Source organism: Bison bison, unplaced genomic scaffold, assembly GCF_000754665.1.
Source record: "Bison bison bison isolate TAMUID 2011002044 unplaced genomic scaffold, Bison_UMD1.0 scf7180017864471, whole genome shotgun sequence".
NCBI classification, from domain to species: Eukaryota; Metazoa; Chordata; class Mammalia; order Artiodactyla; family Bovidae; genus Bison; species Bison bison.
This window is the reverse complement of record NW_011495032.1, coordinates 32057631-32084900: the sequence shown is the minus strand read 5'-3', so window position 1 is coordinate 32084900 and position 27270 is coordinate 32057631. Positions and strand designations below refer to the sequence as shown.

The 27270-nt window shown below is 40.1% G+C and overlaps 2 protein-coding genes across 16 annotated transcripts in view; one reads left to right on the top strand and one right to left on the bottom strand.

Annotated features, from left to right (window-relative positions):
- KANSL1L (KAT8 regulatory NSL complex subunit 1-like) overlaps nucleotides 1-6372 on the top strand; it is a 125903-nt gene extending 119531 nt beyond the window's left edge. For 7 of the 8 annotated variants that reach the window (XM_010861098.1, XM_010861101.1, XM_010861095.1 and 4 more), the window contains 4 exons: nucleotides 1265-1319; nucleotides 2470-2582; nucleotides 3523-3685; nucleotides 4774-6372. In XM_010861098.1, coding sequence (XP_010859400.1) covers nucleotides 1265-1319; nucleotides 2470-2582; nucleotides 3523-3685; nucleotides 4774-5004 — 562 coding nt within the window. In that variant the 3' untranslated portion in view covers nucleotides 5005-6372. Of the gene's footprint in view, nucleotides 1-1264; nucleotides 1320-2469; nucleotides 2583-3522; nucleotides 3686-4773 lie in introns of those variants that run through there. The other variant, XM_010861102.1, reaches the window with a different exon arrangement.
- RPE (ribulose-5-phosphate-3-epimerase) lies at nucleotides 26-26771 on the bottom strand. Of its 8 annotated transcripts, none has more exons than XM_010861106.1 (7): nucleotides 26561-26634; nucleotides 25877-25907; nucleotides 16206-16285; nucleotides 10943-11082; nucleotides 10439-10573; nucleotides 9796-9882; nucleotides 7167-8220 (listed from the first exon to the last, which is right to left on the bottom strand). In XM_010861106.1, the coding sequence occupies exons 4-7, from the start codon at nucleotides 11078-11080 to the stop codon at nucleotides 8098-8100; spliced, it is 483 nt and encodes a 160-aa protein (XP_010859408.1). In that variant the 5' UTR covers nucleotides 11081-11082; nucleotides 16206-16285; nucleotides 25877-25907; nucleotides 26561-26634; the 3' UTR covers nucleotides 7167-8097. The 8 variants fall into 8 exon arrangements, with proteins under 8 accessions (XP_010859412.1, XP_010859408.1, XP_010859411.1 ...); XM_010861109.1 differs by having other exon boundaries at nucleotides 26572-26630; XM_010861110.1 differs by lacking the exons at nucleotides 7167-8220; nucleotides 25877-25907 and adding an exon at nucleotides 26-2499 and having other exon boundaries at nucleotides 9802-9882; nucleotides 26561-26771.
- Between the last annotated feature and the right edge of the window lie 499 nt (nucleotides 26772-27270).

Here is a 27270-nt window from a genome sequence, read left to right as displayed (position 1 = left end):
AAATAATGCCATAGAGTAACGCAGCTTTATTTCTCAGGTTTTAATAAGAAAGGGAAATTCTTAAGATTTACTTACTTTAGTACTTTTGAGTATTTTTTCATTCAACATTTAGTCTTCTATGGTGTACATGGCACTAAAAGGTACTTTAGGGATGTAAATAATTCCATTAACAATCTTTGCTCTTTAAAATGGAGATTTGCACAGAGTTCAAAGAAAGCAACTACCACTCCTGTGACAACAAAATATTCTCATGTATCTCCAGGTCCGCAATACACACGTCAAATATCAAGAAGAGTGGGAAGACCTAGGAGTGTATTAGGAAAAGGGAGTGGGGCAGAAGGAGAAAGTGTGTGTTCACACAGGAAGACCATAACTCAGGCACAGGAGCAATCATGCAAGGCTAAGCCAGAGACTAAGGTTTTGTTTAGAGTGATAAACGAAATGAAGGCTCAAAAATAAACTGGAACCAGGTTATGGATGTCCTTGAATACCATACACAGATCTATCTCCTGGCAGCCAACTTAGTCAAATTTTTTAGTGATAATGAAAGCACTTTCAAGATTATAAATCTGGCACCAAGAAGTAGATATAGAAAAGGATGGAAACAAGACAGCTGATGACAACTGCAGTTATTCCTACCCATCTCTATTCTAGCTAAATTGATCCTTTTATTCATAATTGCTTTGAGGCAGTGAGAGAACTCCTAATACTCTAGCAAGTATTAGAGGAATTCCTACAGAGAATCTGTTGATACACTGTATATTAAGTAAAAACAACACTTGGTGGTTACAAGTTCTATAGCAACAGTCTTTCCAGTTTCCAGTGGTAGGCTGGAGCTCGCTGGTTGACCTGGTTTTTAATATACAAGTCCTGTGATGTGAGGCCATGATGGGAGTCTTCACACAAACAAACTGGCAAATGCTATAAATCACAGCTTTTTTCCTTTTTATTTTCTGTGCCAGTTTATCAGCATACCACTAACTCATTTCAAAATTAGTACATTCTTAGATATAAAATGCAACTATGTAGAAGAGACTGTTTATTGAAAGGCCCAAAGCAAAGCCTCGTCTTCTCCTTGTCCCCTTCTCATGGTACAAGTATTTTGTCTCTTTTGAAAAATGAAGTACTAAAATACTACAACCAGTTGAATTATGGAAATCCCAAAGAAAGAAAACACTACTATATTGGTTGTGCTTATAGAATAAAATTGCTACATTTAGATAGATTAAGAAAAGCTATTTGAAATTGGTTCTATCTTCAACAGCTGGAGGATGGTTGTTCTTCAGCCTTTGGATGAATATGATTTAGGTGAAGAAGAGGTAAGTTGCCTTTCACTCATGGGATAATTGCACTTATTATGAAGACTGCTTAATTTCTTTTCCATGTGCTTAATTTGATATTTGAGGAACTAAATGGAACTATAAGCCCTCTTTGATTTTTTATTTTCAAAACTTATGAAAAGTTCCTCACTAAAGGTATTAATTTGATTAGGAAAGTGTGTTGTACAAATTTGCCTACAAAGACAACATGCATAAAAAATAAACAAAAGCAAAAATAAAACATACCATTTCCATACATGAGTTGTTGAAATACTGAACTTACATGAGTACCTGTATTCACTTCCACTATTAGTCATATTTTTCTGCGTGAAATTTAGTCTTGTATGGGAGTCTAGGGCAGTTCTCAATCAATACTGAGTTTTACAGTGAAATACTCATAGGAAGTACAATAACCTCACATCATTTTCAAATCAGGCTGTGTCACCAAATGAATTATGAAAACTTTTTTTTTTTTTCCAGATTTTTGGAACCACAGGAAAGGGACTATGGACCTGTAAGGATAAAATTTACATTAAGACAAGAAAAATTATAGAGAAAAATACTATAGAGCCAAACTAATTCCAAAGTGACAGTCTGAAGAGGCAGTATTATGTAAAAGACATTGTTTCTATTACATTCTATGCCAACTGATACCATTTTTCAGCTACCAAAATTTGCTTTTTAATGCCTTTCCCTCTTTTAATGCACCCTAGTTCAGAATGATTCTAGCCAGAAACACCACAACCAAAGCTTTAGAAATCTATTAAACTAATTCCCGTATCTCAGTTTTACTTTCCTTGATATTACTATGTTCCATCAACAGTATACTCCATAAGAAGCAATCAATACAAAGGTTTGAATGAATAAAGCATGAAGGATATTTTATGTAAATATAAAAAAACCATTGTGAACCTATGTGTATTCAGGGTACCTATTAAGAACTCTAGGTAAGTCTTCAAACATGACCCGGAGGTGAAAAAGTTTCAAACTCCTCTTTTTAGGAATCTGAATCTCCTCTCATATGTTCTCATGACTTAGACTGCATTTATTGTTGTTTTCTTCCTATTGTTCTCTTTATGAGGAACTGTGACACCTGTTCTCATTTCAGAATGTTTCTGACCAAAGCAAAACTTTTCATTTCTAACTCCAGATAGAAAATCTCTCTGATGAAGTCTTCTCCCTAAGACACAAAAAGTATGAAGAGAAGGAGCAAGCCAGATGGTCACTATGGGAACAAAGCAAGTGGCAGAGAAGAAACAGCAGGCAGGTGTTGAACTATACTCAGGCTACTTACATGATGAAGAGTTTTGTGTCTTACTCCACTCTATTTCTCATGCTAATTGTCAGCATCGGTAATAGACTTAACTGAGCGAATAATGTGAAAATTCTCCATAAAAAGGTCATTTCAGTGTACTATAATGGTGGACCTAACACTAGTGATTAGAATCTGAGTGAGCTGTAACACAACTACTTCAAAAGTATTTTTCTTAAAAAAGAACCAAAAAAAGACCCTTAAAAACCTATCTAGGGTAAAAAGCAAATAGCCTGAAATACTTTGAACATGACTTTGAAGGAAGGGGGAATAAATCCTAAAAACATAATGTATTTGAGAAAAACCCTGATATTTTATGTTTAATTGGACTATTTTTTGATATAGTCAAAACTTAAAACATAAGATCATGTTGAAACCTAGTAGTCACTGTAGTGTGGGGGCCTCATTTCACACGTTTAAAACACATTTCTCTGTTTAAGTCAAGATATTCAGATGATTTGTTGTTGATCCTTATTCTAAGAGTTATCCTAACATACCTGAGATTCTATTCTCAACTTTCTCTACATTACAGAGATACAGTTTTCCAGAAGTACAGAGGAAAATGTGAATTGAGTTCTTCATGGATGACATTACAATAATCATAGATACTCAGGGAACTCGGGATAAGAGTCAAGTTAACTATCTTTTCCTGTTTTCTGGAAAACAAACAAAAAATACCACCAAACAAAACTACTTATAATAATTTGGCGAGATTCCCTGAAGTACCATTTAAATAAAAGCCTTTGAGATGTGAGGATAACATGGGGAAAATCAGATGAATTTTTAAAAATCTTTTGGGCAGAACTGTTTAAAGAAAAGTTACCAAGTTAAATGGACTTATGAACTACACTTTAGGTTGTTTATAAAATGTTTTCTTGATTTTCTTGCTAGAGCTTACCCTAAAAATGTTGAAGGACAAGATCTACTTTTGAAAGACTGCCCTTATGATTTCAGTGGTGGGCAGCACTGCACAGTGGGGAGTCCTGCTGAGCCTCCTTCAGAGAGCCAGGCTCCCAGTGCACACGGCTCACCTTCACTGAGTCAAGAGATCAAGGTGAGAGTATTCTATGTAACTGTTAAAACTTCCTTAATTGACTTTCAAAAACTTGTTTATAGAATTGTTTGCTGCTGACAAAGGATTCATCATTACGTAACACATTCAGTGCAACAGTCCAGTACAGAAGGCTGGGTGTAGGAACCAGAGGATCCATATTCCAGCATTCAAGTTCCATCACTAACTACAGATACTTCCCCCTTTTATGAAACACATGTATGTGTGTGCTCAGTCATGTCTAACTCTTAGCGACCCCATGGACTATCGCCCCACCAGGCTGCTCTGTCCATGAAATTCTCCAGGCGAGAATACTGGAGTGGGTTGCCATTCCCTTCTCCAGGGGATCTTCCCTACCCAGGGATCGAACCTGTGTCTCCTGCATTGCAGGCAGATTCTTTACTGCTTGAGTCATCGGGGAAGCCCTTTTATGTAACATGCCAAAACCTAATTCCACCTATTCACTTATTGTTAGAAAAAGGGAATTCTATCAAAGTTTATTACAAACCTAACTGGATTAAATAGAATGTTACCTGGCACATGGAAAGGTTAGTTATTTCTCTTCCCCTTAGAAAAGAGTTTGTCTCCCCATTTGTCCAGTTTTAACCTCAATAGGAGTGCTTTCTACACTGCATCTATACAGCTCTTGCACTGTTTTTCATCAGTAGATATTGGAAAAGAAGAATGTCTAGAATCAAGAGAGTAGAGATAATAGAATTTAAGAGGCAAATCATAGAAAGCTCAAAGAAAAGTTAATAGGTGTCTATAATAATGATGGAATGAAAATGGAGATACTGAAGTAGATGACCCAAACACATTTAAGGGAATTTCCCTAACATGCACCTAGCCTTAAAATGAGGACCAGTACTCCCTAATGGCACCATTTCCCTCTTCTTGGAAGCGGCAAAGTAAAAAAATAATTCCCAAAGATCCCTATTAAATAATCCTCAGTATGTCCCACTTTAAGTTGCTGGATACTTAGGACCAAATAAGAATTTGTACTGACCAATGGTTATTACAAAATTGACATCTACAGATTATCTGAGATATGAACTTAAATTAGCTGAAACTGAACATGTTTTCTCTTTCAGTCTTTGTGGTGGGAACGACGGACTTTTCCACTGAAGGATGAAGACACAGAAGCTTTATTATGCCAAGATGAAAAAAATGATCAGGTTGAAAGATCAAGCCCAGCTTTCCACGGTGAAGTCTTCTGCACCAGTGCACCAGAGAATGGCCACCATCCAAAAAGGCAGGCAGATGGAATGGAAGAGTACAAAACCCTTGGTCTAGGACTTACTCATGTTAAAAAAAATAGGTGACAGGGAACAAGTGAAGAAAACTGTAAATGAATGGGAAAACAGGAGAAAAAAGCAAGCCCTGTTGTCCAGCCCCTCCAGTCTCAGTTCCAGAATAAGAGCATATAGTGCACATTAACCTTTTATGCTGTTTATGAAACAGGCAAGTTAGTGTCATTTTCCTTCCTGAAACCACAAGTAACTAGCTTTTCACTGACCAACAAATGCTAGTCATTTGTGTTTGATGCAAATCACAAGTACCAGAAAATTAACTGCTGTAATTTGCTGTCAAATCACATTACTGGGTAAATAATTTTTAAACAACTTAACACCCACACCCCACCCCCTGCCCCCGCCACCCCCGTGTATCAAATGACAGCTCCTTTTTTTCTATACAAATGGTTAATCTTAAATTGCCTCAGAAATAAGAATACAAAAATATGCGTGTATAGAGTATACATGCATATATATACACACATCTAAGTAGTTTTAAAAAGCACTGGCAGTGACCATTCCACTTGAAAAATCCATGTATGAATTATCCCATGAAATATCAGCTGCACTATAAAGAAGCACAGATTTCCAATGATATTGGACATCTAGAAACATCCCTTCCTAGTAGTCCAGACTTGAAAAAAGATATTTAATGGAAGTTATTTATGGAAATTTCTATACCAGGTAACATAATACACTTTATTTGAAATCACTGATAATCTGTTGGGTTAAACACAGGTTATTTTCTATTCACTCCTAACAGAATAAGAAAAGCAATGGCGAGTTAAATATTAGTGTATTTTAAAAGTATCACATCTTTTAAGATTTGAGCTTTATGTATCTCATAAACATCCCACTTAAAATGAGTAACAAACAGGAAATTGCCATTAGTATATTATTGTACTTCTAGTTCATTTGGTCACTCCTTACCATTGCTTACTCTATTCAAATAGGCATCTATTCTTACTTGTATCCTAGAGAGAGAATTAAAATTCTTAATAGTTCAGTATTGGATACTGGAGTATATATAAAGTAAAATCTCTTTTGACACTATTACATTATTTTTTCCTATGTAAAAATTGAGGACAATTTATATGAATCACTTTTCTCATGTAGAACAGGTTATTCAAGTTGTAGTACCCATATAACTGACAATCCTAGCCACCTGGCCTAATCTGGGGGATCTGACAGTAAGTTTTTGTTAGAGACTGGAAATTATACTGGTCTCTTTAAAGAAAAAATTTCCAATTCAATACTGACAAATTTTTGCTTGTAGTTTTACTGTACATTAAAAAAAAAAAAAGAACAAACCCAAGTTGTCCAGGCAAATAAACTCAATTTTTTTGTCATGTCTGATATTATAATCTATGTAAGTTTTTAATTAAAAAGTTATTTCTATATGCCGTGTTGTCTGTGTCTATTTCTACACGCCTCGTCGTCTCCTAGCTGTGTGGCAAAGCCTTTCCTAAGCCAAAATAAAAACGAACAGTAAGAAATAAAATTTTACCTTGAGAAAACAGAAGAAACCAAGGAAGCTCTATTCCATGCTTTAAAGTGTTAACATTCCTATTTTCCAAACCTTATTTCTCAAAACTCATAGTAGCCTGAAAAAGTTTAATGACATTGGTCCTGTTATTTCTTGCCATGTGTATTTCATAGCAAGAGTATTTACAAGAATGAAGTAGGTAATACATATCTACTGTCAAACTGTAATTTGGGACACAATAATAAATAGTGTATGGATTAAATCTGTACCTTGTCATATATTAGCCTACCTGGTCTTTCTTTCTTGGATTAATAAAATATATATCCTTGGAGTCAAAAGTCATTAGTTGCAGAATATTCTTAGCAATTGGTTTTTCTAGTTTAAAGTTAGACTAGAAATAAGACAATTAAGCTTCCTTTGCTTAATCCACCTCTTAAGTGCTCCATCTATAAAAAAAGAGTACAGAACAGAAATCCTATGCTTTCCTGGATTCTTTCCATTGTACCAGCCTGTTGATGAGTTTCAGTATCATTTTTTTTTTAACGGGGACAAACACACCTGTTTTACCATTCATAGGACTGACTGTAGGTTTAGTGAGATTGTATCAATGTACTTTATAATCTTCCTCAAAACAAATTTATCTAATAGCTTCCTTGCCTTGGCATGTTCAATTCCACACCCTTACAATTCTAGGAATAGTGGAAGCTTTACATATATAATAATCTTTCAATCCTCAATACAATACCACACTCTCATAATTACATTCAATGTATAAATCAATTAATAGAAACTCAAAGAGGTTGGCTGATTTGGTTTGCTAAGATCAAACAAACAGAAGGGTCAGGATTCAACTTAATATTACTTCTAAATAGAGGCCTTTTTTCTTTTTTTAGCATAGAGCTAGCAAAACATTTTTTATGTCCTTAGGAATAGTGTGTATAATTTAAAAAAATGGGAAACGGGGTGGGGGGGAGAGATCACTGAATACTCTGTCCTTCTAGGACAGCTAACAAAATACCCTGATAAAACTTGTGCTCATATTTTAGAACAGACAACTTGAAAATCCCTGGGCTTCATAATACACTTTTTTTTTTTTTTTTAATATATCAAATATAAGGTGCAAAGTAAAAAATAAATGTTTTTGAAACTAGGAGAGTAAGTATGCCATTCCTAATCAGATGCAAACTTAGTTATCACACACAAAAAATGACATGAAACAGGAAAAACGAACTTCCTTTGCTTTCAGAAAACAGTAAAGAAACCAAAGAAAATTCTTTTTAGAAATTCAGAAAAAAAATTTTTTTTCATAGTCGCTAACATGCCTTCCTTAGGCATTAAGACACTTTTCTGCTTGTAACCTTTATACAGCCATATTTTTACTCTTCATAAAAATCAAGCCTCCCAGTAAAAATGGTATTTTATCACATTAATCTTTCAATTCCATCACTAAAAATGTAGTTATACACACCAATTTCTAACCTCTTGGAACATTCTGCATAATGGATTTTAGTCACTGGGATGAGTAATTGCTCAGAAAAGCAGCACTGCCTCAACTGTGGTATGATTTGGTAGTCAATATTCTTGTTTTCCAGTAAAAAGGAGAGCTCCTAAGCAGAAACACTGGGGTCCTTGTTGTTTCATCGATCAAGAGAACGTTTCTGAGCAGCTTCTGAGCAAACATTTCTTAACAGGTTGATCACAGATCTGGGGTCTTCACTCCTCATAATGGCACTGCCAGACACAATCATGTTAGCGCCTGCCTGAAAGAAGTAAACACTTTAGGTTATGCCTCAAAGGAAGATGTGGAAAAACCTGAAACAGAACTCCCAGACTAGAGTTTCTACCCTTATAGCTGGCAGTCAGCACTTTAACTGTATAAAAGCCACTTTAAGATGAACATACTTAAGCAGCTAGTTCAATGAACAAAGAAGCTGAAATGCTTAAAAGAGGATGTGAAATTATTTTTAAACATGTCTAAGAAACATTGTCTTTTTGGTAACCCTTAACCCCCTTCTTCAGGGCTTCCCTGGTGGCTCAGACAGTAAAGAGTCTGCCTGCAATGCAGGAGACCCGGGTTCAATCCCTGGGTTGGGAAGATCCCCTGGAGAAGAAAATGGCAACCCACTCCAGTATTCTTGCCTGGAAAATCCCATGGACGGAGGAGCCTGGTGGGCTACAGTACATGGGGTCGCAAAGAGTCGGACATGACTGAGCGACTTCACTTTCTTTCTTTTCAACCCCCTTCTAAATAAACTATAGTGCATCTCTGCGAACACTGAGATAAGGTTTAATCTAAAACCTTTCATCTTCACCTCTATTAAAGTTTTCCCCATATGTACCGATGACCCCTCAGCTCCTAAAAAAAAAAAAATCAATCTTTTCATCTTTGAACTATGTAGAGGAATTTGCAGACAGTCTAAAAGGACAATTACTGTTAAAATGTGAGATAATCCATAAAATATGGCAACACTACATTTAAGTATCTTCTCATGTTGATGCCAGTAGAAATGGAACATATTCTTACGTATGCTTCACTGCATTCCAGAATGGTTTTGAGGTGGCTTAAAAAAGATTTTCAAGATGTTTTTCAATATGAAATCAAAGAGTAAAACCGAGTAAAAACTTATAAAAATGAGTTCAAATTTATCTGAGATTTGACTCAGGGAGGAAATCCAATCTGTTATATGATTCAGAGCTGAAAGAAAGGGGGACCATTGAGAGAACTGCTGAAGCTGAGAAAAATTTCTCCAGTGAGAGAGACACTGCTGTGCTATGATACAGTGCATTGTCCAACAATGTTCCTCATAAAAATGAAATATTAGTTTTCTAGCGTTACAACTTAATATGTCTCAATGTAAGCAGAAACAGCATTAATGACAAAGCACAGTTCAGTAAAAATGAATTCTACAGGGGTCAAAAGATATATGCTCACTGTCTGTCCAGTGTCATCTCCATACTGATCACAGTATCAAGCAGAAAAGTGTGTGACATTTATACAAAACATTGGAAGCAAAAATAGGAAGCAAAAAAAAAACCCACACACAAAATAGGAAGATTCCCTATTTTGGAAAACTGTCTCAAAGGCCTTGGAACTTCTCAATGATATTACACACGCTTGTAGTCAGCACATTCCTCTTTCAAAGAATTTTTTCATCATTACTGAGGTAGCCAGGACTTACTATTTACTTTCCTAGTTTTACATTTAAACAAACACTTTTCCAAGAAAGAAAGACTATTTAGGAAGTACAGGGGAAATCTCTTTGGTAGATAAGACCTGTCCTGGCATTACATTTGATAGGAAATTGGTCCAGGTTGCCGTCAAGGAGCAGTCTCACCTCTGCGCATTTATGGATAGTGTCAGGACCTACTCCACCATCCACCTCAATGTCCAAAGATGGGAACTGGGTCCTCAACCAATGAACCTAGATATACACAAGGAAATAAATGACTCCTAAGTGGACAGGTAGAGGGAAAGCACACCAAACAAAAATGAAATGGCCACTAAAATATGACTCCAAATGTCTCACCAAGTAACTTTATATCAATAAAAGTTATGACTGGGGAAAACCATCTTAATATACTGAAACAAACTTTCATAAAAGCAAGCTTTGTTCTATTTGGCAAATGGCATTGAATTTGTCATGGATTTGCCGAAAATATAGTTCACAGAAACAAGGCGAAGATAAAACCCTCAATATTCAATGAAAATTCCATCTAAAGGTTACAGAACAGTTTCCAATGGTTTTGGAAACAAAAACTCAACACTAACATGTGGTATCTCTTCTGATCTCCAAACCTGAATCTCTTGGGCATCTCTCATCCCATATTCCAATGATATGTAGGCACCCCCATTTCCCTGCCTTCAGAGCAAGGCATAAACATACAAGCAGCCCAAACATACAAGCAGCCCAATACATGCTTACTGAATGAATATACACAATAAAAAACCTTACTCCGGAACCAAATACTTCTTTTTACCTTTGGCATCATATCTTCCATGAATTTCTGCCCTCCAAACCCAGGTTCCACTGTCATAACCAAGGCCATATCTATTTGATTAGCCCATGGTGCCAAATATTCAACTGAAGTTCCTGGTTTGATAGCAAGGCCAACCTGTAACAAACAAATTTGCTACATCACATCAGTAACTATTTCCGTAATACATTATTGTGGCTTATCAGGCCCAGTAGGAAGCTCTATTCTTAAAGAATGGAATACATACATAAATTGTTCAGCTGTAAATTTTAAGTCAACATGGTTATCACAAGGAAATGTTTCAAAAAGGTAGCAATTTCTAGAAAACATTAGTAGAATGTATTAATCTTATCTGACAAACATGTTATACTTAAAGTCTAGCTTCAAAGCTGAAGAACAGCTGTCTACGTCTGGTCTTCTTCACCTATCATTTTGGGTCTTCCACCAAACCTTCCCAATTCTGAAAATGAATAGTATAAAACATTAACGTCACCGCTAAGCTCTTACCTTCATTCCATTCTCCCGAATGTCTTTGATCAAAGCTCCTGGGTTGTCAGTAGCCTCAAGATGAAAGGTATATTGATTGGCTCCTGCTACAGCCATTGGCTTTACCCACTGTTCTGGCCTGGACACCATCATGTGCATGTCTGGAAAGAAAAGACATATCCTCTAAGTATTACTAAAAGGAAAACAGCTGCTCATATTATTGAAGTCAATCTGTAGTTTTTGCTATTTCAGATATGGACTCTTCTGGCATCATGATAATTGTTAAATAGAAGTTATACTTCAGCATAGATAGCTTCCCTGCATCCTTAAGATAAGGTTTTGGTTAAACACATTTATCAAAAAAAATCCAACATTTTTCCACAAAAAGCTTACAGCACTATTTATGAGAAGCAGTAACTAGAAATCAGGAAACATAAGTTCAGGTTCAGAAAATACTGTTGTAAAAAACTTAGATTACATTCTTAGTGAGGGAGACAAATAAAGGAGTAAATACAAATAAAGTTGGCAGTAAATAAAGCCAGTGTTGCTGGAGTCGGGGGCGGGGGGGGGGGCGGAGGGGGAGGGGGCGGCACCGGGGAGAGAGCATGAGGTAAGCGAAACACTGGATAAAACTACTGAACTCTGCAGACCATCAGGTTTTATTCTGAATGACACAGAACAAATACTGCAGTACTTAGATCTAACTTTGAAGATCAAGGCAATAAACCTAGTGACTGCAAATGGTGAGCAGTGGTGGGGATTCCGGATATTTTCTAAAGGCAGGGCCAAGAGGGGCTGCTGTGGCTCAGACGTGCACAGTGAGACAAGGGTCAGATGGTGCAAGGATGTGGGCCTAAGCAGCTAGAACAGAAGTGTCACCACTAAGAGGGAGACAACTGCAAAAAGGAGGGGCAGACTCAGAGGAAAGAACACGTTAACCAGAAGCAGCCTGCCACGTGACCTTAAATCTAAAGCTCAAATCATATGAAAATGTTTGGGAAGAAATGAGTGTGGCCTTCTTAAACATCTCAACTTAAAATATAATATTAATAGCACTTCACGGGAAAGAGAGGGCAGCTTAAAAGAAGTGAAAACAAGAAATGATGCAGGAAAGAAGAAAACAGTAAACACTCCTGTGCCAGACAGAGAGTAATGAGGAGAGTTTTGAGCTTTTTACTTTGTAACAGAGAGCACATTTCTGATTCAGCAAAGCTATGTTAAAGAAAAAAAATCTAGTATTCCAGAATTCAATAGCAAAGATTTATAAAATGCAACAAGGCTTTGAAAAACGTCAGGAAAACAGAGTATAGAGCCTGATTAATGAAGTCAAGACTAACATTTATATTTCTAAACTAGTAAAAGTAACAAAAATAGAACATATTTTAATAGGCAAAACTTTGATTTTAGAAGATAAACTCAATTTGGTGTGTTTTTCCTTCATATCATAAACAAGAAAAATTCAATCTGGTTTACAAGACCAAGTTTACTCATTCCTAAGTTACCAGACTAGATAGCTAAGTCATCCCTATTCAATCTCTAGCGTGCAGTCACCACCAGCAACCATCACTGGACATTCTCTGGTGTTCGGGGGATCAATGACTCAGCGACTCTGCCTGTAATTACAACACAGGGCTCAAATGTTCTACTGTCAGACTCCTTCTGCGCTCTTAAAAATTACTGAAGACTCCTCCACCCCAATACTGATGATGTGAAATTAAAAGACGCTTACTCCTTGGAAGCAAAGTTATGTCCAACCTAGATAGCATATTCAAAAGCAGAGACATTACTTTGCCAACAAGGATCCGTCTAGTCAAGGTTTTTCCTGTGGTCATGTACGGATGTGAGAGTTGGATTGTGAAGAAGGCTGAGCACCAAAGAATTGATGTTTTTGAACTGTGGTGTTGGAGAAGACTCTTGAGAGTCCCTTGGACTGCAAGGAGATCCAACCAGGCCATTCTGAAGGAGATCAGCCCTGGGATTTCTTTGAAAGGAATGATGCTAAAGCTCAAACCCAGTACTTTGGCCACCTCATGCGAAGAGTTGACTCATTGGAAAAAACTCTGATGCTAGGAGGGATTGGGGGCAGGAGGAGAAGGGGACGACAGAGGATGAGATGGCTGGATGGCATCACTGACTCGATGGACGTGAGTCTGAGTGAACTCCGAGAGTTGGTGATGGACATGGAGGCCTGGCGTGCTGCAATTCATGGGGTCGCAAAGAGTCAGACACGACTGAGCGACTGAACTGAACTGAATGTATTAGAAAGGCAAACTAAAAAAAACTTTTAGCGTCTACTTGTGTGTGCTAAGTCACTTCAGCCATGTGACTGAGCAACTTCACTTTCACGCATTGGAGAAGGAAATGGCAACCCACTCCAGTGCTCTAGTCTGGAGAATCCCAGGGACAGGGGAGCCTGGTGGGCTGCCGTCTATGGGGTCCCACAGAGTCAGACACGACTGAAGTGACTTAGCAGCAGCAGTAATGCCTGGCTTAAGAGAATACATCTGTATTCTCACATCTGCTCTGCATTCAATCTGTTGTTTTATAGTAGGGGAAAAAAATACAGAAAAGGGAGGCGTCCCTACACGCATAGCCTTTTCACTCAAGTATGGATATTCTATCATTTCTACCCCAAAACTCAACAAGCAGTATGAAAGATTACAGGCAATGTGGAATCTATAAATCCTGTCAGTGACCTTTCCATACTTTGTTAATGCTAAAACTCGTTAGTCTGTATTTTGAACAGCTTTTTTAAGTACTATTGTTTCACTGAGTTATACAGATCTTCCAAACAGAGACACATTCTTTATATACTATCCAAAACCCACATGTGTCAATGTCACTACAGATCTGATCAAAAAAGCTGTAAGCACTGGGAAGCTCTCAAGCTCAAAGCAGCAAATATAAGTTTTCCAAAACTCCAATTTTCACTTGCAAATTCTAACTTTTGTCAGTGGCAACGAAAAGTGATGAGCTGCTTTCTTTGAAGTGACAGGTTCACGTAGTTAATTTTAAAGACAACATCAGGAAAACATCTAAGGCTAATAACCACAGTTCATTGTCAGTTATTCTTGTAATGGAAAATGGTGTTTGTGAAAAAACCAGCACTTGCAGTACAGCTCAAGACAATGAAATGAGTGGTTTTCCTCAAGGAAATGATCATCCTCCAGGATTCAACAGAAGGGCTTTGTACGTATTACCTTCCTACTTCGTCACACAAAATACTAAAGAGACGTGCACTCAAGAATCAAGATTTACTAAATCCATCACCTGTTCCAATTCATCAAGGATACTTACTATGAAGGCATGGTGTGTAAGAACATCACGACTACCTGTAGTAACCTGTTCAGTATTACCCGTTCAGTAAAACCACCTTATCTCTGGCTAAGGCATCAGCAGACTCACTCACCGCTTCTGCACCATCAGTACAAATAATGGCAAATAATATCAGTACAAATAATTTACAAATCGAACTACAAATAGTTTTGACATCATGCTGCTGCTGCTGCTAAGTCGCTTCAGTCGTATCTGTCTGAAAGACTCCCACAGGTCCTCAGACATACTTGAAGACCACTGATTTAGATAAAAGCAAAAATGACTTTTCCCTACCACTTTACATCTTAAGATAGTAAATTCTACTCAATATTAGGACTGAATTGTTAAAAGCTTTAGCAGTTATACACACAACTTGTGATCTAACTCCTAAGATATATAAGGCACCAACAACCAGTATCCAAGAATTAAACAAACAACATATAATATAAAAACAAAGGTCACAAACACTAAAGCATATGAAATCCATTCATCTTTAGAGATTGTCTTCTGGTAAGACTGATTAGCAAGTTTAGCAGCAAACAACAAACTAAAAGCAGGAATGAAAAAACAGATTGTGGGGGGGTGGGGGTGTCAGCTGAGCTGGTAAGAGAAGGGGAACAGATGGGGGGGAGTCAAACAGCAGTGAGAAGTAACAGTTGGGAGACCAGCTAAAAGGAAGGGGAAAAGACAACTACAGACATACTTTAAATCCACACAAAGCCAGAGTGGAGGATTCTGTGGCCATCGTACAAGGCGTGAGAGGGCAAAGAACACTATTTCATCCAACTCCGATAGTTGTAAGGATATATTTACCCTCGAAAATTCAGCTTCCAAAATGTTAATAATAATTAAAAAAAAAAAGTTCAGGTAATCAGAGGATTATATTCCATTATTTGGAAATTTCAAAATGGTGAACATGTTGGTGGAACAGTTTCCCTCAAGTCACATGAATTGATAAAGTTGGTGCCTTCGAAGTGGAACAGGCCTACAGAGGCTCTAAAAGCCTCCTGCAATGTTGGCAGTGTTCCACAACTGCACTGGGACAGTAGTCACACGCGGCCACTAAGAACTCACAATGCAGTTAATGCCACTAAGAAACAATTTTTAATTTTAGCTGACTTAAATAGCTACATGAGGCTAGTGGCTACCATACTGAACAGGCACAGCTAGAGCCCTTCATAAAACTGGTCCACAATAGGTCAATAAAAATATGTAAGTTTTACTAAAATTAAGTAATGAATTACATAAACACACATTATTTATAAAAACTCACCAAATGTCTTCTGTACCAGAGATCTGGCAAGAGAGGCTCTGCTAACTTAGCTTAAAACATCAGCAGCAGTGACAAGGATATGTGGGCTGAATCTACGTTCCACAGGAGTAACTTCTAGGTCACTATGAGATCTTAAAAAAAAACCTTAATTCACCTTATCCTACAACACTGAAGTGGAGCATACACAGACCAGTAGAAAGCTCCAGTTTCTATGAATCGACTTCTCATCTAGACCATAAATCAACTGATTCCTAAGTTCATTTAACAATCACATTGAGCTTCAGCTGTGTGTCTATGCTAAGCTCTGGGAAAACCACAGCAAACCAAGTGAATGAAATCCTGCCCTTAAGGAGTCTGATAAAAGCAATCGCAGATTCAAAGAAATTCTAAGAAAAATCAACAATGTAAAAAGGTTAATTTAGGACAGGCCTCTCTGAAGAAACAACAAAGGGTCTGAGGTGGAAAGATGAGGTAGCACTGACCAAGTGAACACGGCTTTTTAGGCAAAGCGACTCTAGCCAAAGTGCCTAGGCCCCGAAGTGCGCAAGTTCGGCTTCTTACAGTAGGCCAATGAAGTCCCAGCACAGGGAGAAGGGAAAGGGTACACTGTCAAACTGGAGGTTGAGAAATCAACCAGCTACTTCCCCTTTACTTGAGCAAGATACTCCGCTTCAGATGGCGTAAACACCCACTTACCAAAGAAAGGGTCCTGGCCTAGCTGCTTTCGGAGGCTTTCTACCACAGGGTGACCAAAGGTGATGTTGGGAACAAAATGCCTACAAGACAAACAAAATCTTACTCTGAAAATGTTTTCAATTCAGTCTCTATTTTTCTCAAAATGTATCCTGATAGACAAAGAGGAGATTATCTGTGATTGCAATATTTTTCAATTTAACATCAGTATCAGTATTAGGCACTAAAAATACCCATAGAATTTCAGTTTTACAGAGCAGTAACTCCTTGATATTCCAGTAAGTCATAATGTCACATAATCAACCAATTTAACACTGTAATTCAAAATCCATGACAGGAAGAAATGAAGGATGACAAAATCAAAACCCCAAAATTTATATGACTTGCCCAAGTCACATACTAGTTAGGAAGTTCAAGACTCTGATATGGGTTTCTCAAATCTTAAGCCTATCACAGGTCACCTGTGGCTATCTCTAATCCACCTCTATCACAGGGCATAAAATGACAAGATTATTTAAGCTTTCTTAAAGATTATCAATAAGGAAACTTAACTGTGCCTTCCCTGGTGGCGCAGAGGTTAAAGCGTCTGCCTGCAATGCAGAGAGACCTGGGTTTGATCCCTGGGTCAGGAAGATCCCTGGAGAAGGAAATGGCAACTCACTCCAGTATTCCTGCCCGGAGAATCCCATGGACGGAGGAGCCTGATGGGCTACAGTCCACGGGGTTGCAAAGAGTCGGACACGACTGAGCGACTTCACTTTCACTGAAGGTTTGTAACATACCAGATATTGTACCTTATTTTATTTCATCTTCACAACAGCCCTCTGAGGTAGATGCTGTTATTATCTCCATTTGAGGAGCACAGGATATAACTTCCTTAAGTCACCCAGTTAATAATTCGCTGGGGCAGGTTTCAAATTAAGGCTTTCTGATATCAGACCCAAGGCAGTTAACCATCATCCTGCTCCAGTTCTCTTGTTGTATCCCCAGCTCACTTCAACATTTAGGCTGGGTGCTTCAGAGTACTATATTTTGTTTAAAAAAAAAAAAGAGTTTCTCTGCTCACCACAGACAAGTTTACAATCTCACTGGCACTAAGAGATGGCTAATGACTCACCACAACTCATGACTGACCACTTTCCCCAACTCCCTTTAACACCAGGTGGCCACGTGACTAGTTCTCACAAAAGGGCTGTGAAATACGAACACAGGTGATGCGTGTCACTGCAGAGCCCGGGAGGTTGAGTATATTCGTGTTCTGTTCTCATTTTACCCTTCTGCCAGGAAAGAGGCCCTTGAGGGCAGAGACAGGGGATGGAAGGGGACTCTGACGTCCCTGAATTTCTGCATGGAAGGACATTCACACCAAACTACTACCTGAAGGAAAAATAAACTTTATAATGTTAAGCCAAAGAAATCTAGGCTTTCTTTAGTTAAAGTAGTATGCATTACCTTGAATGAGGCCTGTAGAGAAAAGCTAAAGTATGCAATATAAGATAATTGTTTCAGAGGCAGGTAGAATAGCATTTTTTTTTAAAGCAATAGATCATGGGGTTCATGTCCATGGAATTCTTCAGGCAAGAATACTAGAATGGGTTGCCATTTCTTTCTCCAGGGGACCTTTACGACCCAGGGATCAAACCCAGGTTTCCCACGTTACCGGCAGATTCTTTACCACCTGAGCCACCAGGGAAGCCCCAGATCATGGAATTACAGAACTAATGGAATTTGTAAAGATGGGGAAAGAAATGAAGCAAAGGTAGAGAAAACTAAGTTAAGCTCAAAGAAAGGGAGACGGTGCTGCCGCCCACCTTGGCTACTATGAATAAAATACGAGGCAAGACTGTGTCACATTAAATGATACAGAATGCCAGGCTCACTGTGTGAACTTTAATCCTGATCAAGTGAGGTTTTAAAAGAGAAAGTCAAAGTCGCTCACTCAGGTCTGACTCTTTGCAACCCCATGTTCTATACAGTCCATGGGAATTCTCCAGGCTAGAATACTGGAGTGGGTAGCCTTTCCCCTCTCCAGGGGATCTTCCCAAGTCAGGGATCAAACCCAGGTCTCCCGCATTGCAGGTGAATTCTTTATCAGCTGAGCCACCAGAGAAGCAATGAACAATTAAGATGGAAACAATACTTTAGTAGCACAAATGACTGAGCAGTAAACTGGAAGAAGCAAGGCAAGAGGTGTTGGTAAATGACAAGAAACAGCAAAAACAGAAACAAGGATAGCAACTGACGGGATTTTCCTGATAAGATGCAGCAGGGTGGTGGTGGGGTGGGAAGTGCTGTCAGAGAAGAAACCACTGGGCTTCCCAGGTGGTGCTAGTGGTAAAGAACCTGCCTGCCAATGCTGGAGATGTAAGAAACGTAGGTTCCCTCCGTGGGTTGGGAAGAGCTCCTAGAGGAGGGCATGCCAACCCACTCCAGTATTCTTGCCTGGAGAATCCCATGGATAGAGGAGCCTGGCTGGCTACAGTCCATGGGGTCACAAAGAGGCAGACACAACTGAAGTAACTTAGCACCCAGCACCAAGGTCTTGAGCTCAGATGACAAGCAGGCAGAATGCGGGTTAATAAAAAATTATACAGGACAACCACCATTCTAAACAATTCCATCATATTAACTCATTAAAATCATGCCAACAATTCAGTGAGACAGGTACCATTGTTTTCTGTATTTTTATAGAGTACGTCATGAGAAATGCTGGGCTGGAAGAAGCACAAGCTGGAATCAAGATTGCTGGGAGAAATAATAACCTCAGATATGCAGATGACACCACCATCATGGCAGAAAGTGAAGAGGAACTAAAGAGCCTCTTGATGAAAGTGAAAGAGGAGAGTGAAAAAGTTGGCTTAAAGCTCAACAGTCAGAAAACGAAGATCATGGCATCTGGTCCCATCACTTCATGGGAAATAGATGGGGAAACAGTGGAAACAGCGTCAGACTCTATTTTTTTGGGCTCCAAAATCACTGCAGATGGTGACTGCAGCCATGAAATTAAAAGACACTTACTCCTTGGAAGGAAAGTTATAACCAACCTAGATAGCATATTGAAAAGCAGAGACATTACTTTGCCAACATTACTTGCCCTCTAGTCAAGGCTATGGTACTTCCAGCGGTCATGTATGGATGTGAGAGTTGGACTGTGAAGAAAGCTGAGCGCCGAAGAATTGATGCTTTTGAACTGTGGTGTTGGAGAAGACTCTTGAGAGTCCCTTGGACTGCAAAGAGATCCAACCAGTCCATTCTAAAGGCTATCAGTCCTGGGTGTTCTTTGGAAGGACTGATGCTAAAGCTGAAACTCCAATACTTTGGCCACCTCATGCGAAGAGTTGACTCACTGGAAAAGACCCTGATGCTGGGAGGGATTGGGGGCAGGAGGAGAAGGGGACGACAGAGAATGAGATGGCTGGATGGCATCACCGACTCGATGGACGTGAGCTTGAGTGAACTCCGGGAGTTGGTGATGGACAGGGAGGCCTGGCGTGCTGCAATTCATGGGGTGGCAAAGAGTTGGACACGACTGAGCGACTGAACTGATAGATGAGAAAGAGAGGCTCAAGCTCACACAACCAGTAAGTGCAGGAGGCAGTCAACCTAGCTCCAAAGTTCAGGCTCTTATCTGCTGGGCCTGTCTGTCCCTTCACTGACAATTAATAACTAACTGAAAAAAAAGTCCAAGGGAGGAGAGCCTTAAGAGAGAGAAAGTAGTCGGGGGTGGGGATGGGGTGACTGGGTTGGCAGATAGCATGGAGGATTGAAACAGGGCAGAAGGAGACAGGGGACAAATGAAGATCTGGCCTGGCTAATGGTGGCCTGTGAGACTGTGGGCCCAGTACTGGAAATTTCTGCAAGTTTTTCAAAAGTCAGAAATGTAGTACTAATGTGCAATCTCCCTGGATCATCACGGATCATCACAGATCACAGCCTTGCCATGGAGAAGGGGCTTGTGTAACTCAATAAAGCTGTGAGTCATGTAGTACACGGCCACCCAAGATGGACGGGTCAAAGTGAAGAGCTCTGATAAAACGTGGTCCACTGGAGGAGGAGATGGCAAACTGCTCCAGTATTCTTGCCTAGAGAACCCCGTACACAGTATATGGAAAGGCACAAAGATATGACACTGAAAGATGAGTCCCCTAGGTCAGAGGTGTCCAATATGCTACAGGAGCACAGCGGAGAAACAGCTCCACACAGAATGATGAGGCTGAGCCAAAGTGGAAATGACGCTCAGCAGTGGATGTATATGGTGGGGAAAGTTAAGTCCGAAGCTATGAAGAACAATACAGCATAGGAAGCTGGAATGCTAGGTTCATGAATCAAGGTAAACTGGATACGGTCAAACAAGAAATGGTAAGAGTCAACATTGACATCTTAGTGAACTAAAAATGGACTGGAATGGGCGAACTTAATTCTGATGACCATCGTATCTACTACTGTGGGCAAGAATCGATTAAAAGAAATGGAGTAGCCCTCACAGCCGACAAAAGAGGCTGAAATGCAGTACTTGGGTGCAGTCCCAAAAGGCAAGAATGATCCTGGCAAATCATTCAATATCACAGTAATCCAACTCTATGCTCCAACCACTAAAGCCAAAGAACCTGAAGTTGAATGTTTCTATGAAAATCTCCAAGACCTTCTATAACACCAAAATAAAAGATGTCCTTTTCATCACAGAGGACTGGAATGCAAAAGTAGGAAGTCAAGAGTTACCTGGATTAACAGGCAAGTTTGGCCTTGGAGTACAAAATGAAGCAGGGAAAAGGCTAACAGAGACACTCTGTCGAGAACACACTGGTCATAGCAAACACCCTCTTCCAACAACAGGAGATGACTCTACAAATGGGCATCATCAGATGGTCAGTACCAAAATCAGACTGATTATACTCTTTGCAGCCGAAGATGGAGAAGCTCTACAAAGTCAGCAAAGTCAAGACCTGGAGCTGAATGTGGTTCATCTCATGAGTTCCTTACAGCAAAATTCAGGCTTAAATTGAAAAAAGTAGAAAAAGCCACTAGGCCATTCAGATTTGACCTAAATCAAACTACTTATGATTGATTATGCAGTGGAGGCAATGAATAAATTCAAGGGATAACATCTGGGTAGAGTGCCTGAAGAACCATGGACAGAAGTTCATAACACTGTGTAGAAGGAAGTAACCAAAACCATCCCCAAGAAAAAGAAATACAAGAAGGTTGTCTGAGGAGGTTTTACTGGCTAATGGTGGCCTGTGAGACTGTGGGCCCAGTACTGGAAATTTTGAAAAAAAAATTGCTGAGAAGTGAAAGGCAAGGAAAAAACAGAAAGATATACCCAAGTGAATGCAGAGTTTCAAAGAAAAGCAGAGATAAGAAGGCCTTCTTAAATGAACAGTGCAAAGAAGTAGAGGAAAACAACAAAATGGGAAAGAACAGAGATCTCTTCAAGAAAACTGGAGATATCAAAGGAATATTTCATGCAAGGATGAGCATGATAAAGGACAGAAATGGTAAGGACCTAACAGAAGCAGAAGAGATTAAGACGAGGTGGCAAGAACGCATACAAGAACTATACAAAAGAGGTCTTAACCACCAGGATAACCACGATGGTGGGGTCACTCACCTGGAGCTAGACATCTAGGAGTGTGAAGTGGTCCTTAGGAAGCATTACTACAAAAAGACTAGTGGAGGTGATGGAATTCCAGCTGAGCTATCTAAAACTGCAAAAGACGATGCTGTAAAGTGCTGCACTCAGTATGCCAGCAAATTTGGAAAACTCAGCAACAGACACAGGGCTGGAGAAGGTCAGTTTTCATTCTAATCCCAAAGAAAGGCAATGCCAAAGAATGCTCAAACTACTGCACAAATGCACTCATTTCACATGCTAACAAGGTAATGCTCAACATCCTTCAAGCTAGGCTTCAGCAGTATGTGAACTGAGAACTTCCAGATGTACATAATACATTTAGAAAAGGAAGAGGAACCAGAGATCAAATTGCCAACATCTGCTGGATCATAGAAAAAGCAAGGGAATCTCAGAAAAACATCTATTTCTACTTCATTGACTACGCTAAAGCCTTTGACTGTGTGGATCACCACAAACTGTGGAAATTTCTTAAAGAAATGGAAATACCAGACCATCTTACCTACCTCCTAAAGAAACCTGTATGCAACTGAAGAAGCAACCAGACATGGAACAATGCACTGGTTCAAAATTGGGAAAGGAGTACAGCAAGGCCATATACTGTCACCCTACTTATTTAACTTATATGCAGAATACATCATGCGACATGGTGAGCTGGATGAATCAAAAGCTGGATCAAGATAGCCAGGAGAAATATCAACAACCTCAGACATGCAGATGATACCACTTTGGTGGCAGAAAGGGAAGAGGACCCAAAAAGCCTCTTGATGAGGGTGAAAGAGTGTGAAAAAGCTGGCTTAAAACTTAACATTCTAAAAACTAGTATCATGGCATCTGGCCTCATCACTTACGGCAAAGAGAAGGGGAAAAAGTGGAAACAGAGACAAACTTTATTTTCCTGGGCTCCAAATTCACTGTAGATGGTGACTACAGCCATGAAATTAAAAAATTAAGACACTTGCTCCTTGAAGGGCTTCCCCGGTGGTGCAGTGGTAAAGAATCTGCCTGCAATGAGGGAGATGCGGGTTCAAGCCCTGAGTAGGGAAGATCCCCTGGAGAAGAGAATGACAACCCACTCCAGTATTCTTGCCTGGAGAATTTCATGGACAGAGGAGCCTGGCAGGCTAAAGTCCATTGGGTCGCAAAAGCTGGACATGACTGAGTGACTAGCACTACTGCTGCTCCCTGGAAGGAAAGCTATGACAAACCTAGACAGCATATTAAAAAGCAGAGACATTACTTTGCTGAAAAAGGTCCATGTAGTCAAAGGTATGGTTTTCAAGTACTCATGTAGGGATATGAGAGTTGGACCATAAAGAAGGCTTGCACCGAAGAACTGATGCTTTTGAATTGTGGTGCTTAGAAGACTCTCTTGAGAGTCCCTTGGACAACAAGATCAAACTAGTCAATCCTAAAGGAAATCAAACCTGAATATTCATTAGAAGGACTAATGCTAAAGCTCCAATACTTTGGTCATCTGATGCGAACAGCCAACTCACAGGAAAACACCCTGATTCTGGGAAAGACAATACAGGAGGAAAAGGGGGCAACAGAGGATGAGATGGTTGGATGGCATCACCGACTCAATCAACACGACCAAACACTAGGAGATAGTGAAGGACGGAAGCCTGGCACGCTGCAGTTCATGGGGTTAACAAAGAGCTGGAACAACTTAGCAACCAGACAACAACAACTAATTTAGAAATTGCTTATTTGCTCTGTTCCTACACTTAAAGACCCATACATTTCCAATCACTTCCTGTCAAGACACATTTATGTTTACATGCTCTCCAATTTTTTTTTCCAGAAAAACCCACCTGTCCTTTACTTCAAATATCCAACCACACTAGTGCTCCACCGACCAGTGTTTCCAAAACTTGTTCTCACTTTCAAAGTTCTTCAGTTTTAATCAGAAGACACAGTGGGAACTTCAGGGAAAGACAGAGGACCAGAGAACAACCAGTGCATCAAGCTCAATGTAAGATTTTTAAGGGGCAAGGAAAAGCATGGAGGCAGAACGTGGAGGGAGTCCACAGCCCCGCTTTCATACCCTGGGCCTAAGCAGCACTGCAGTTTAGCCAGGCCCTGCCTGTTCTGATGGGACACTGGGGAAGGGGCTGAACCTCCCCAACTGGTTTCCTATTGCAAAATGGGAATGAAAGTAACTCAAAGTTGTGATGATTAACAGGGAAAGGTTTTTAAAATAGTGTATGCAAAATTTGCTTATTTTCAAACCAAGATGTTTCTCAGTAAAAGGGGAAAGGAGTCAATAAAAAACAAATACATTTACTTAACAAGCTCAGGGACTGCCATAGGCCTGGGAGGGGCAAGAGATTTCTTAGAAGATACCTCTATTATGATAAAGCAATTCATCCAATCAATTATAACTAGGCCTGCCATAGTGCTTTTCCTGCCTGCAGAGAACAGAGGTGAGCTGTGCTTTCAGGGAGTTTACCATGCAGCAGGAGATATGAAATAAATGACAAAAATATAAACTAGCTGTCTCTCAAAGACAGACAATATCTTAATCATTCTCTGTAAGCCGAATACCCAGAGAAGACAGTTTCTGAGACAAAACAAACTGTTGCCTGCTTCCAATCCGGGTTCCACCATTTCCTAGCTACAAGGGAACTTAATCTCTCTTTTATTAGACTCCTCACTGTCAACTCTGGCGCTGATAACAGCAGCAAGCACATGGGGCTGCATGAGATAATTCACAAAAAGTACTAGAACAGGGGATATATGTATACCTACGGCTGATTCAGGACTTCCCTTGTAGCTCAGTAGGTAAAGAATCTGCCTGCAATGCAGGAGACCTGGGTTTGATTCCTGGGTTCGATTCCTGGGTCAGGAAGATCCCCTGGAGAAGGAAATGGCAATCCACTCCAGTATTCTTGCCTGGAAAATCCCATGGACAGAGGAGCCTGGCGGGCTACAGTTCATGGGGTCGCAAGAGTCGGACACGACTTAGCAACTAAATCACCACCACCACCATGGCTGATTCATGTTGAGGTTTGACAGAAAACAACAAAATTCTGTAAAGCAATTATCCCTCAATAAAAAAGAAAAAGAAAAAAAAAATCTAAAAAAAGTATTAGAACAGAAACAATCGAGTGTTCTTTATGAGCTCTATATTTATTATTCCCTATTGTTATCATTGATATTCTGACTGATAAACTGGGACAAATTATTTTCTCCATTCATTCACTTAAACATGGTCAGACTATACTCGTAAGTGCTAAGTCATTTGTGTCCAACTCTTTGCGACCCTATGGACTGTAGCCTGCCAGGCTCCTCTGTCCATGGGATTTTCCAAGCAAGAATACTGGAGTGGGTTGCCATTTCCTCCTCCAGGGAATCTTCCCAACCCAAGGATCGAACCCATGTCTCCTGTGTCTCCTGCATTAGCAGACACTAGTTCTTTACCACTAGCGCCACCTGGGAAGTCTGTTCTATCCTGAGACTCCTAAGTGACTCAGAATTATGTCTCATTCTATATCTCAGACACAAAAATGTAGCTACCCATCTGTGAGTACATACTCCAGTAACTTTTCGAAGTTCAGGGCTTTCAAGCAAAGGTGTCAAAAAACGAAGTACATAAATAGAGTTACATGTGATAGCAAACTAAAAATCTAGGTTTTGGAAGAAGTAATATTCTGGAGAAGGAAACGGCAATCCACTCCAGTACTATTGCCTGGATAATCCCATGGACAGAGGAGCCTGGTAGACTACAGTCCATGGGGTCGCAAAGAGTCGGACATGACTGAGCGACTTCACTCACTCACTCACAGAGATTTTACCTATTTACAATAAATTTACTCTTCTACCCCAAACCATGGTTAACGGCCGTTTTGATCTTATGGCAGTTATCAGTGCGACAAATGCAAGTTGCAACTCTGTCACAATGTGTGTAACCTTGAGGGAGTATTAACTGTTTTCTCTAGCTTTGTTCCTCATTTTATAACCAACTTATGAAACTAGCATCAATCTGATTTCAAACAATATTGATTATGGGCTATAACTACAGTGCTTAAAAATTACTTACAAAAAACTGACCTCCCTGAAGAGCAGGGTGCCTGAAGAGAAAATAGATAGGAAAATCAAAATTCGAACAATGAGACAACAATTATCATCAATTATAGAAAATTTACCATGTGCCAGGCATTGTAAACTACCTGTACCAGCTCATTTCATCTTCCAAAGATGCCTGGGCAATAGAGTGTTATTACTCCCACTTTTCACAGAATGAAACTGAAGCTCAATGAGGTTAAATGGCTTGTCCCAAGTAACCTAGCAAGTGGCAGAACTCGGGCGTTCTCACTCCAGCTGCAAAGCTCGTCATCGTTATACAAGTCTGTCTCCCCAGCAATGCCACTAACTAGCTATATGAGCTTGGGCAAGTCATGCCTATCCCCTTGGGCCTCAGTTTCTCCACCTGAAAATGAGAGACAGGTCCTAGAGATTTAAGGTCGCTTCCGGGTGCTAAGTGCTAGAAGAATACACGTTATGTAAAGGGGAGGGGAGAAGATGAGGCTTGGGACACGGTCGCAGCCCAGGTCCCCTCCAAGCGGAACCTCCTGGGTTTCCACCTCAGGCCCCCTCCTCAGTACCGCGTTCAGAGTGAGGCGCTTCGCGACACAGGGACGCCGTGCACCTAACAGGTACTCAGTCAATGGGAGCCTATCCCTCCCCACGCGACAACCCAGGCCCGAACCCCGCGGAGAGTTACCCGTCCATTACATCCAGGTGCAGATAATCGGCCCCAGAGTCCAGCATCCGGAGGCACTCGGCCCCTAAACTGGCCAGGTCACTGTTGAGGATGGAAGGGCCAATCTTGCAACCAGACGCCATGGTGCTAGTGCTCCAACGCAAGTTACCGCACGAGAGCCCGGCTCGATGAAGGCGTCCTGCCCAGATTGGCCGAGCAGTTTTGGTTCCGCCTCTTCTCCGTAGATCTTTCCGGATTCCGCCGGAAGCAGCTGCCCTAAGGGGGAAGTCCCGCCTCCCCTAGAGGGAAGGACTGCCACCTTAAGGGCTTAGGGGCGGGGCCTCGCAATGAGGTACCTTCCTCCTTCCTCTGACCTCAGTTTTTGAAACAGGGCTTTCAAAAAACAAAAACTAAAGACCAGGTCTGTCTGGTCTCCCAGTCTTCTGAGGAGTTTCTTAATCTTTTTTAGTTAAGTTCTTAAATCTTTTTCAGATTCTTTTGTAATTAATGATCTTAAGGAGACCAAAGAATGCGGAAACAAACACTGTTATCAGGCATAGATAGAAGTAACATTCCTAAAGATACAGTGAAAGTGAAAGTCACTCAGTCGCTTCCGACTCTTTGCGACCCCATGGACTGTCCATGGAATTCTGCAGGCCAGAATACTGGAGTGCGTATCCGGTCTCTTCTCCAGGGGATCTTCACAACCCAGGAATCAAACCCAGGTCTCC